The sequence below is a fragment of the Zeus faber genome (assembly GCF_960531495.2).
Source record: "Zeus faber genome assembly, chromosome: 1".
NCBI classification, from domain to species: domain Eukaryota; kingdom Metazoa; phylum Chordata; class Actinopteri; order Zeiformes; family Zeidae; genus Zeus; species Zeus faber.
In genome coordinates this window covers 49,473,647-49,486,987 of record NC_137193.1, presented here as the reverse complement: position 1 = coordinate 49,486,987, position 13,341 = coordinate 49,473,647, and the positions used below count along the sequence as shown (strand labels likewise).

The 13,341-nt window shown below is 42.6% G+C and overlaps 1 protein-coding gene across 1 annotated transcript in view; it reads right to left on the bottom strand.

The window, feature by feature from the left end:
* Positions 1-900: 900 nt before the first annotated feature.
* xxylt1 (xyloside xylosyltransferase 1) overlaps positions 901-13,341 on the bottom strand; it is a 42,535-nt gene continuing 30,094 nt past the window's right edge. The window contains exon 5 of the mRNA XM_080018202.1: positions 901-3,071. Within this exon, the coding sequence (XP_079874328.1) occupies positions 2,675-3,071 (397 nt within the window). The 3' untranslated portion in view covers positions 901-2,674. The remainder of the gene's footprint in view (positions 3,072-13,341) is intronic.

Here is a 13,341-nt window from a genome sequence, read left to right as displayed (position 1 = left end):
GATTGATTTTCCTCTTGTAAGTTAAAATATGAACATCAGGATTTTACACGCAGAAAAAGTACACACCTCTTAATATAAAGGAACTAAAATAACACCCATTAAATAGAGTTGGAAGAAGTCAGTCCTTGTGAATGCATTCCTGAAACAAAAGGAATGACATCTTTCTGAAAATACCTCCTCGGCTTTGCTTTCCCCATGGCAGACTGTTTTGAAAGACTCTTCCAAGAGCAGGACGTATACACGACTTAGGGAAGTGAAATGAATCACAATGAACCCTCTGTGAGGGAAAGAGTAATCTGATGACTGTGTGAACAAAGAGGATGCACATTAGTGCCACATATAAATGTGAACCACATCAGACCGTCAAAAGATCTGAACAAATGTTGCGGGTACTAGAGGACACCGATTTTCGTGTCCAAGCTCACAGCAATCATCACTTAAAATGCATTGCTCCTTTCTCAAAGCTTTCTGGAAGCGTTAAGCTTTCTAAAAGACAGGTGCACTCACATGCACGGGGAAGTACAGGTCTGAAGCGATGAATTTGGAGGAAGATTGAATGACCTACATGCCTTTCCTAGCCCACAATTCTAACCTGTACCCCAAAGACCCCATTTGATGCAATAACAGGGGAAACTTTACACACAAAAATATCCAGCGCAACCACCCCCAACACAAAAATACCACCTCAAAGAATAGCTTCTAAATTGTGTGTAAAAATAAAATCTGACATAGGAAAGGATGTCATCCTTATTTTGTTGCAGCGGAATATAAAACCAGACAAAATAGTACAACACAGTGATTTGATTTGATTTGTTTTTATCAAAATTTATTGACCAAAGAAAACCAGACATTTTACATATCCACAGAGTAACAAATTATGACACAAATAGACAAAGAATTCATCCCAAGAAATAAAAAGCCATCAGAAACTGTGTTGATGCTCCATTAATGAGTTTGTGGAGTTATTTCAGTACATGGTACAAAGAGGGAAGGCTCTACCTAACCACGATCCTGTCAGTGAAAAACCATATCGTCTTTGTGCTCTGGTACTGAATAGAGGAGCATTCTAATATAAAGGGGCTGTTCTAAATTCATTCATCTGTGGGCTAAGCAGATTATGTCACCACACCGATGATAAAAAAAAAAAAAAAAAAAAAAAAACCCCAACATTGCACATCCCAGTCACTGATGGAGAACCATCCAATGTCAGCGGTCCATCTTCAGGGAGAAGGAGGATACAAAATCCAATGAATTCTACGACACATAGAATGACATGCAAATACACATTAAACACCAATTAAATTGTAAAGTGCAGAGAGGGTTTGAGAATTGAAAGGATAATAACTGGAGTGGAATGCTTGTACTGACCTTTAGACATATACAGGTAAACTGCCTTGCTCAAAGGTAGCTTTATGGTAGTGGCTGAGCAAAGTCAGTAACTCCTATTCAGCCCTTCCTGGATTGGAATTTTTTTTCCCCCCGCACAAAGCCTGCATATCTAACTGCTAGAGCATCTTTTAATAATAAAAAAATCCATATTTTAACCATGAATGATCTAATGCATTGTTTTTTACTGTTATTTCTAACTTGTTTGTGACTGGATTGCTGCATCATGCAATTCATAAATTAAACTGCTGATGACTTCACCACCTTCTACCATTTGCATTTCCAGTTGCGTTTTTAGTTTATTTATTCAGTTGTTTATTTCCAAGTAATGATGTGTACCGAAAAGAAGAAAGGGCAGGTTCAAAGCCAATTCACAAATTGTCTGCAGGGACACTGGCTGACAGAGTGCAGGGCATTCAAGTGCATTGTTTCTATCTGTGAGAGTTTGCGGGATCACTTTAGACTTTTTTCTCTATGTGTCAAGTGATGGATATTGACTGCTGGCAGTTCTTTGAAACTGACAGTTCAAGCGAGCACAGCAAGAGAACTGGAAAGTGGGTCAGCAGCTGCAATCACGTTCCTGACGTGACCTTGTTTTTCTAAAATGTGCTTGTGTGTGTGTGTGTGTGTGTTCGTGGATGTTTGTTTGTTTGGGCTTCTCCGAAATACAGGCTAGGGGTGTCAACTACAGTCATCGTCGTCATGATGGCTTACAGACGTACCGTATCAATTTTATTTTCTTTACTCTGACCCACAGAGAGAATGGACTGAGGCTTGAATGGAACCAAGACAGTGTGCTGCACCTGGAGACCATGTAGTCCACCAGAGAGAAGACAACTGCTGTGATCTCCTGCAGAACAAGGTAGGAGTTGTGTTTCCTTAAGCACCCTCACTGTTGAGTATACCGTATTTGCATGCAAGGCTTACCTGGTCCAAGAATGGATGAATCTAGGTAGATTCGCTAGGTATTCAACATTTAATTTCCATTCTCCATTACAATGCTTCAGGAATGTATTGCTTGTATACACAGTACATTGTGTTGTTGATGGCAAGGACTGACGCTGTAAAAATGTCAATTAAGGTTGCAGGAGTCCCAAAGGTGGCAGTAGCAGCCCTCCTGACCAACAGTTGGCATAGTCAGTGACAGCAGAAGCAGAGGTTGAACGGGACATACAATAAAAGATTTCCCTGCTCCTATATCACAGTAAGCAAACCACCAAATCAATTCAGACTCCCATCCAATCAAAAGTGGTTTAAAAAAAGATTTGTCTCTCTTGTAGCCCATACCTCAATCATCCGGTATGGGAGTGTTACAGTTTCCATGATAGATATACACCGGCCCGTCACAGCGATAGTACATTTGAAACACATCTCTGTAACCATGCTCCCGCCACCAGGTGCACAGCTGCCGGTTCCAGCCACAGGCAAGGGCATAGAATAGCCCAGGGTGCTCCATGCCAATCATGGTGAAGAAGTCCTGGTCCCCAAGGTGACCCCTGAAGCGGTACTGGTCTGCCAGCTTTGCCACGTTTCCCGGCTCCAGCAGATGGTTGTAGAGGGATGAAGCCCTCATGGCCCCGAGGTCCAATAACATCACCCCACTGTTAAATCCTGGCAGGCCATCAGGGGGAGGTTCTCCTACCTTAGTCTGAGGGTTCTCTTTGCGGTATTGCCAGAATGTGTGTCTGTGAAGAAAAACGAAAAAGAAAAATATGGTAATTCAAAGCAAGACTCTGTAATGGATATAGCTTGGACACTGCAACACCATGCTTTAGAGAAGCATGAGTTACAATAGTAACCTGCAATATGAATGTGTGTAAAAGGTGTAAGGTGTATTCATAGATTTTTGGGGAAAATTTGTTGTGTGTAGTCTGTAAAAAATACAGCAAAAACAGACAAAATTTCAAACTTGACAAATCTGATGTAAAACAAAAAATAATAATGTGTTGAAATGCTCTGCAGTTATAAAAGTTATTTTTTTGTGACCCATATGCTACACAAAGAGCACTAGGGCTCCAAAACAAGAAGATGCCAAATGCCAAAGGCCTTCGCCAACGAGCACTTCTGCCAATACATTGAATCCTAAATAGGTATAAAAAATAGCAATAATGATTTCAATTATCACTGCATTTCTTTCGCTGATCATATACTGTACCTAAAAAGATAAACAGTTTGACAGGTATTATTAGTTGAATTCATAATACTTAAATGGTTTTTTAAATGTTTGCATTTGTTGCAAAGCAAAAGCCAAGCCCTGTCCTGACATTAATATAGCTTCAGATGTCAACATAATCGTAAAAATGAACACCTTCAATTAAGTAACCAAGGCAGTCCATGTCTTTCCAAAGCAGCTACTGTGCCGGTGGAATGTGAGGTAAGAAGCTTGGGAGTCCGACAGGGTGTTTGCTTTGCTGTCGTAAGCCGAAGGGAGCACCACCAGTTTTTCTCTGCCTCAGGGGAGAGGCAGATGGTCTCAATCTCCACCCTTCTTCCAATTTCAGCTCAGTACCCGATACAGCATGGAGTGAGTTAAGGCTACTTAAAGTGGATGGAGGAATGGATGGAGAGATGCTGTGATCTCAGGAGATGATGTGATCTTGCGAGAATACGAAAGTGAGTACAGATCCAACATGGCGCCGCCCAGCCGCATGAACTAAAACACTGACAATCTGCTCAACTCAATAACAACAAATGACAAAGCCAATTGCAAAATATAGATATATATATAAAAAACCACTAAGCAAATCCAAAGTGGAGGACCTCGAGAATTATATTGATTATTATTATAATGAGTATGTGATGGAAGAGGGCCAAGACCGTAACAATCCAGCGAAAAGAAAGAAGGCAGACTCAGCTACCAATACAGATGATCTAATTGATCTAATTCCCAGTGCTGTAGAGGTCAGTGTCTTGGATGACATTAACATGAAGCTGGACATGCTTGGTCTGCTCCTCCAAGACATTTCTATCATCAAAACCAGCCTTGATTTCCTGCACCACATGGTCGGTGAGATGCAAAAAGACAACGCGGATCTAAAAACCTCTGTGAAGCGTCTCAAAACAGAGCTTCTTTTAAAAAAACACAACAAAATAATGAAAGAGACCAATCCAGAAGAATGCGGGACAACCTCATCTTTTCGGGGATCCCAGAGAACAACACCGAGACCCGTGAAAACAGGGTGAAGACTTCCCCCCCACATCGCCCTGAAACTCCCCATGGACACCGTGAAGCAGGTCACCTCCCACCATTTCACCAACTTGGACACTGCGTGGGGAACCATCCCTGCTCCGTCATTGAACACTTCAAGCACAAGGAGCTGGTTATAAGCAAAGAACAGGAGCTGAAAAGAACCACGCTGGGTGTTAACATTCAATTCCCGGGGAGATCAATGACCGACAGAAGGATGGGGTACATCCTGAAGGAGAACCGGCAGTAGGGTAAACGGATATCGCTGGTTGTCGATAAACTACACTACACTGATCAAAAAAATAAAGGGAACACAATCATTACAATGTAACTTCAAGTCAATCACACTTCTGGGATATCAACCTGTCCAGTTAGGAAGCAACACTGATTGTGAATCCATTGAACCTGCTGGTGTGCAAATGGAACAGACAACAGGTGGAAATGAGAGGCAATGAGCAAGACAACCCCTATAGAGGAATGGTTCTGCAGGTGGTGGTCACAGACCATTTCCCTGTCCTTGGAACTTGGAACTGCAGTACAATCACAAAAAAACCTTACTGGTAGTTTCAGTACTACTCTTACTTTTCGGCTATACAATAGAGAAGCACAAAAGTAATGACATGAGTCAACCACATGGGTCACGTGTATCCAGGTTTTCATCATAACTGAATAAATTAAGGTGAAAATAAATTTGGTGCAATCTGGAACTGCTTTCAATACCAACAGAATGTTCCAAATGCAGGTCTGACCGTGTAGATAACGTGCTTGTCAGTACAAGTATACAACTCTATTTTCTTTGATATTGGAGATTCTTTGTGATCTGAGTGTGTAGCAGAGAATGTATACGTGATTAGATGTACAATCCAATGACTGAACAGCACTTAGGCTCAACAAAGTACCACATACCTCCTTCTTGTGGAAAACAGGGTAAAAAGCAAAAAAAATAAGCAGATCAGGGTAAAATGCAGTGCATGCCTCTCTATGTGCCTTCTTCTCCTTTTCCACGTGCCAACTCCCTTCTCATCCTTCTCCAAAGGAGGCTTTGAGGACAGTGCTTAAGCATAGTGATCCCACAAGGATGTCGGTAGTTCGGAAACAACAGGGTCTTACTTTTTTTAAACGCTTGGCTTTCACCGGATGACACTACAAGCTGAAGTTCAAAGGAACTTGGAAGCAGAGTGGTGGTGGTGGTGGGAGCATGAAAACACAATTTTTGTTGAGATATGTGTGACTCCAAGTTTAAATAAGAGCGTCTGAGAATCTTTTAGAAGGTGAGGGAAGAAAGCGGCACACTGTCAATGGAAATAAGCACAAAGTGAGGAGGGTACTCATGTCAAACTACAGACACTCCTGGGTATGGCCCAGTGTTGGTGTTGAACAGAAACACTTGCAGGATGGGAAAAATAAATGTGATCACCACAGCAAAACCTGAATTGTCGCTCATTTCTAAAATCGCCAGAGGCAGCCAAATAACTTAAAAATTTGATTTTTCCACATTCGTATTCCTTTGTTTTTTTTTATCTCAACGTATTTTCCAAATCGAGTTTGATCTATAAATAGTAGAAAAATGTTAAACCGTGGAGTTAAATATTCCCATTCGATTACATGGGGAAACACGGTTCACTTACGGGGAAAGACAGTTCACTTACCAAGATGCTGAATAGCGCTGAACAACACCGATCGGTCGTTTCTTTTAAAGCGACAGTCCAGGTGAAGATCATTCGTCAATATTCCATGTCATGTGAAGTCACAATGTGAAACCGTTTTGATAGAGTTCAACCTTTAAATTGTATTACTTTTACACACACAGAGACATCATTGTGTAGGGGGCGTATAGCAATGTATCCCAACGAAAAAGTCACGCTAACGTCACTTCCGTTTTGGTGTTGTTATGGATTATGAGAAGACGGTGGCAGAAGATCTAAACCATATCGTAGACCTTAATCTGACCAGTGCGATAGCTCCAAGTCAGTGTAAGCAGCGCGTACTGGAATTTCTGAATTTTCCACGATGATAGTCAGTTGTCCGACAGCGAAGCTGAGAACGACAGGTAAGCTGAATCTGATATTATCCCGGACTTGGATGACATTTCAAACAGCGGTTTTCAACCTGAATGTGAACATGACACAGAATATTTTCAAGAACAATCGGAGACAGACTATACGCCCGTTGTTGTTACAACGGAAGAAGTTGATGATGTGATGAAGTCCGTTGAGATTGGTGATGCAGATTATGAACAAGTAGTAATGCACAAGATTCTCAAGTTTACCTGCAAATGCAGCCAGGGGCAAAAAGAAAACAAAAAGAGGCCCAAAACAGGCTCTCAGAGTGTAGCTGGGGTAGGGTTGGGGTTAGCCCACATAATAACTCCAAGAACTTTGAAGACATTGGCCTACGCACATTTATATATTAAATGACACAGAGGTTGATATACAGACTCATATCATTGATAGACTCTATATTTTGTTGCATTGTCCACACCTTTAAAGTCCTAAATAATTCCACTTTTATAAAACATGTATATTCTTACTGTTAAATAAAAGCCTTTTTAAAAACAAAAGATGCTATGTGTCAATGACACTGTTCAACACTCCCTCAAAACACAAGAACAATGCAATGATTGCCCCATTCAGCAGGGTGTCAAGTCCCCATTCAGCAGGGTGTCAAGTGGCCATGTGACAAGTAGCTATGTGGCTCTGTTTGTCCTCCAAGCCATTTGCAATCTCGGAGCTGGCTGAATGAAACCAAGTGTGGGTGAAAACTTTGAAGATGATTATCTCAGAAACACAGCTTGCAACACCCTTGTCATTAACAAGTTATAGCTTTAACAATATTTGCTTGATTTCACAAGGAAGTACAAATTGCACAAGTTGTTTTGAAGCTCTGATTATTCACTTTCAAATGATACAAAAAAAGTTAAATGCGACCAAATGTACATAAAGTCTGTGGTGGGTCACAAATTTTTGAAAAGGTGCCAAAATAAAGTGATGTTAAAACACATTCTGCTTAGCAGTGAATATGTAATATTTCTGATGCCCAAGATAGAACAATGGTCCAATGCATTGCGTTCTTTGCTACAGTATATATACAGCTTAACCAGACTTCTCTGGCTCAATGGACTCTTCCAGAAATAACAAATGCTCTATTCCATGTAGATGCTGGATAGTGGAGAATGCAGTGAGATGTTCTTCACTGCAGAACATGCCGGTGAAAAAAAAGTGTCATGCATGTATGAGCATAAGCAATCAAACATCCCATTTGTTAGCATAGAAATAACTCTATAAGTATACTGTAGTCTGACCCTCTTCTGAGGATAAAATATTCTTTGTTTTGTTTTACTCCAAAAAGAACTTAGACTTCGTCTCAGTCTATCTAGAAAGCCATTAAACTTTAAGTCAGAGCCTATCTGGGATTGAAAAAAAATACAAAATAAATAATAAATAAATAAAACAACTCTTATGTATCAAATACCTCATTTGTCATTTCCACATATTAATCCTGTGCTAACTCAACAAACCATACAAACCGAGGTAGAAACTATTCAAGAGGGTTGATTTACTCCCTGCCTTGTAGGCTACACTATTTCTTGATAGAAAAATAAAAGCTGTGCGATGCATGAACAATTTCAACAAACCAAACTTATGAACTGAAGTGACTGACATTATTACAGTAAATCACACTGTTCATTTTCTTTAAATTTCCACAGAAGACAATCATTTTCACAGAACTATATCAGGGTGCAGTATCTCATGCAGCATTTTAAGCGGGGTTACCCTGGCATCTTTTAGCTTTCACAAGTGCATCTATATCAGGCGTCACATCCTGAATGGTAGCCAATTTCAGGATGTTATTCAAGTGCTTATTTGTGAGCCTTGAGCGCAGCTTTGTTTTATTGATGCTCATTACAGAGAAAACTTGCTCACAAAGATATGTGGTTCCAAACATGCACAACACTTTTGCAGCAAGGGCTGTCAAGTTGGGGTAACGTGGCAAAAGATACTGATAAAATGTGTCCAAGCCAGCTGCGGCAAACTTGATCTTCAAATCTGAGTCACACTGCAAGTCTATTATTTCAAGTTGGATGTTGACGGGCAGATCAAGCACATTTGCGGTGAATGGCGAGCAAAAAACTTTGAAGTCTTTCTCCAGTTCACCAAAAATCTGAAAGCGTGTCTCAAACTCCCGCAATAGTCCCGTTATTTTATCTTTGAACCGCGTCATGGCTGCGGCATGCCTCCATGATTTTTCAACCGTGGACAACACGAAACAACAGCAACTTCAGGCTCTTTTTCTGTGAGGTTGGATGCAAAATACAACAGTGCAAAAAGTTTGAACATAAATATGATTGTGATAATATATTGATAAAAATTAATCCACACGGACTTACTGTTTTCAAAATATAAAATAGAATAAAATCGATCATTCGAGAGTTATTTCTAGACAATTCACTAATGTGCTTGAGAAAAATGAAACAAAACAAACCAAAAAAAGAAAACAGGCTAGTTTTCACTTGAAGTTCAACACAGCCCCCCTAAAAGACATCTGGCCAGTGGCCCCCAGGTGATTTGAGTTTGAGACCACTGCTCTAGCGAAATGCCTCAAATAAACAGCTGGATTCATCTAAAACCCCCTAAAGCATAGAAGAACATGCAGTTTGGCAGTGTAACATAAACATGACCAATAAACACAGATAATTCATAAAGGGTCAGGGTATTATTTCTTATGAACTTCAATGTTTTTTTTGAGCATCATTTTGACCAGTTACTTACATTTGTAGAATGTCCTAGAATTTGTAATGGACCTGCATGTGGTTTTCTTAGATCTTGCCAATGCCTTCAGGTCAGTGCCTCATGGGATTTTGTGGACGGCGTTCAACTTCTTCCAAGTCCCAGAGGGAATCACAAGGCTGGGCAAAGCCTACTTCCAAGACCTCCAGTTCTGTGTTACAGCATAGGTCAGTACAACTGCCTGGCAGTACCTCAAGATAGGCATAATGGCGGGCTGCACCAGCTCTCCACTGGCGTTTACCATGGCAATGGAGCTTATTATTCGAGCATCCCGATGGGTGGTTGGAGGGGAATGGTTGAAGAACGGGCTGCGTCTTCCTCCAATCAGGGCGTACATGGACGACATAACAACAATAACAACAACAAACGCATGCACCAAACGCCTGCTGGATAAACTCCAGGGAAACATCAAATGGGCACGAATGGAGATTAAACCCAGCAAATCCCGCAGTATCTCCATTGTCAAAGGCCAGCTTGCCAATGAGAGGTTCCATGTCAACAACGAGCCAACACCAACAGTTCTGGAGAAGCCTATCAAAAGCCTTGGCCGCTGGTATAGCGCAGAACTCAAAGACTCAAAGCAGGTGGAACAACTCAGGCAGGATACAATCATTGGCCTCAAACAGATCAACAACACTGCTCTCCCCGGGAAGCTGAAGCTGTGGTGCTTTCAGTTGGGGCTGCTGCCCCGTCTCATGTGGCCAATTTCCATCTATGAGGTCACTCTATCCCATGCCAATCGGCTAGAAAGGCTAGTAAATGCACAAGTGAGGAAGTGGCTTGGACTGCCGAGATGCCTTACCAGCATTGGCCTGTATGGCAGCGGAACCCTCTCGCTGCCAATCTCAAGCCTGGTGGAGGAGTACAAATGTGCCAAATCAAGGCTGGAGATGACTCTCACAGAATCCCGGGATCCATTTGTCAGAGGTGCTGCTCCAACCCTAACAACGGGGAGGAAATGGAAGCAATCGGCAGCAGTTGCGGTGGCAAACACGGCCCTCAGGCACTGGGATGTAGTGGGGCATGTGCAACATGACAGAGGGGGCCTTGGCTTGGCAACAACAACACCCACATGCCAAAAGGCTACTCCAACCGAACGGCAGCATATGGTTGTGGAGGAGGTGCGCCACCAGGAGGAAGCAGCCAGGTGTGCCAAGGCATCCAGCAAGGCCGCTGGATTAAGTGGGATGGCATGGAGAGGAGGAAAATTACATGGAGCGAGATGTGGGGCATGGAGTCGAATAGGCTGTTTCATCATCAGAGCCACCTATGATGTCCTGCCCTCCCCAACCAACCTACATCTCTGGTATGGAGAGGACCCAGCCTGTCTCCAGTGTGCAGCCCCAGCAACCCTCAAACACATCTTGGTGGGTTGCAAGACCAGCTTAACACAAGGAAGATACACCTGGCACCACAACCAAGTGCTGAAATGCTTGGCTGCCGAAATTGAGAACAAGAGGGTAAACACCAATGCCATGCCTCTAAATGCCCAGACTACCTTCCCACGGAGAACAACCTTCATGCGGGTAGGGGAGAAACGGCGGACCAAGCCATCACTCCCAGACTCTGGCCCACTGAATGCAGAGGCTCACCTTCCCACCCGAAATTGCAGTTTCCAACCTGCGCCCAGATCTTGTCCTCTGGTCCAAGTCCTGTCGGCGAGTCTTTATCGTTGAGCTGACTGTCCCATGGGAGGAGGCCATTGATGAGGCATTCGAACGGAAGAGGCTGTGGTATACCAACTTAGCAGCAGAGGCAGAGGGGCGGGGCTGGAACGTGAAGATGTGGCCAGTGGAGTTGGGCTGCAGAGGTTTTATAGCCCATTCCACCACAAGGCTCTTGAAGGAGGTAGGGATCAGAGGGCAGGCCCAAAGGAAGGCAATAAAAGAACTTGCCACTGCAGCCGAGCGGAGCAGTCACTGGCTGTGGCTGAAACGTAGGGACGCAACATAGGCTGCCAAATAATCATGTTGGTGCCACCGTGCGACACACACTCAGGTCTGATCAACCTGTGGTGGGCAAACCTCGGCAGAGGGTGTCTTGTGATAAATGGCCGAAACACTCAACGAAGCCGGGGCACACAACTGAAGATGTGTCGCATTGATGGCCCTTGATCTGAGCAAAAACTCACCCCACCCAAGATGACATTCCTAACCCTCTCAATTGTTGTGCTGAAAATTTAGGGATTTTAACAACTAGTCCTATGAAGAATCCTGTAATAGAAATTATCTCACGTCATATGTGATTGGGATTTTCAGCCAATGATCCCCAACGATTTGATCCTTAATTTGTTCTCAGTGAAAATGTTCTGATATACTGTATTTCCTGTGTCTTTGTTCTAGAACAACTTTTCTTTATAATGTTTTACCTGAGATCAGTATTCCTACCCTTGTCTTTCCAGCTAACCTGCCAGCACACAGAGCCATCTTTAGCATCACACTGCTTTTCTTACCAAACTCTCAAGTGAAGGGTTTGAACTGATCCTGTTTGAACTCGTTATCAGTATAAAAGACACCTGTCCAAGATCTCACCCTGTTGGGTCAAAATGATCACAAGAATGGTGAGCAAACATCCCAGAACCACACGGGGGGACCTAGTGAATGACCTGCAGAGAGCTGGGACCAAAGTAACAAAGGCTACCATCAGTAACACACTACGCCGCCAGGGACTCAAATCCTGCAGTGCCAGACGTGTCCCCCTGCTTAAGCCAGTACATGTCCAGGCCCGTCTGAAGTTTGCTAGAGAGCATTTGGATGATCCAGAAGAGGATTGGGAGAATTTCATACGGTCAGATGAAACCAAAATAGAACTTTTTGGTAAAAACTCAACTTGTCGTGTTTGGAGGAGAAAGAAAGCTGAGTTGCATCCAAAGAACACCATACCTACTGTGAAGCATGGGGGTGGAAACATCATGCTTTGGGGCTGTTTTTCTGCAAAGGGACCAGGACGACTGATCCGTGTAAAGGAAAGAATGAATGGGGCCATGTATCGTGAGATTTTGAGTGAAAACCTCCTTCCATCAGCAAGGGCATTGAAGATGAAACGTGGCTGGGTCTTTCAGCATGATCCCAAACACACCGTCAGGGCAACGAAGGAGTGGCTTCCTAAGAAGCATTTCAAGGTCCTGGAGTGGCCTAGCCAGTCTCCAGATCTCAACCCCATAGAAAATCTTTGGAGGGAGTTGAAAGTCTGTGTTGCCCAGCGACAGCCCCAAAACATCACTGCTCTAGAGGAGATCTGCATGGAGGAATGGGCCAAAATACCAGCAACAGTGTGTGAAAACCTTGTGAAGACTTACAGAAAACGTTTGACATCTGTCGTTGCAAACAAAGGGTATATAACAAAGTATTGAGATTAACTTTTGTTATTGACCAAATACTTATTTTCCACCATAATTTGCAAATAAATTCTTTAAAAATCAGACAATGTGATTTTCTGGATTTTTTTTTCTCATTTTGTCTATCATAGTTGAGGTTTACCTATGATGAAAATAACAGGCTTCTCTCATCTTTTTAAGTGGGAGAACTTGCACAATTGGTGGCTGACTAAATACTTTTTTGCCCCACTGTAAGTGTATTTCTACAGTGTCAGTGGTCTACACAGTGTTGACGATTAGAAACCTTGACAGAAACTTTGTCTAAAAACGTTGGTGTCTGGATAGGATGTTTTAGCTTGTCTTCCCACTGGCTACGGTTAAAGTTAATTTTACGAGCGCTGGCCGAGTTTGTGTTCGCTATTAGCCATCGGATCCCAGCAGTCCTTTTCTAAAAGGGTTTTTTAGTCACTGGTTATCAATGGTCAGCCATGTCACGTTTCAATTAGCGTGTTAATTTTATGGTTTCACTGGTCAGGTTGTTTCTAGAAGGGCTGAACAATTAATCAAATTCAAACCGACATTTTATGTAATAGGACGCTATGGGTGCCATAAAAAAAAGGACATATATTATAGGGCTGTCTAAGGCCCGGCTCTTCCTATAGGTG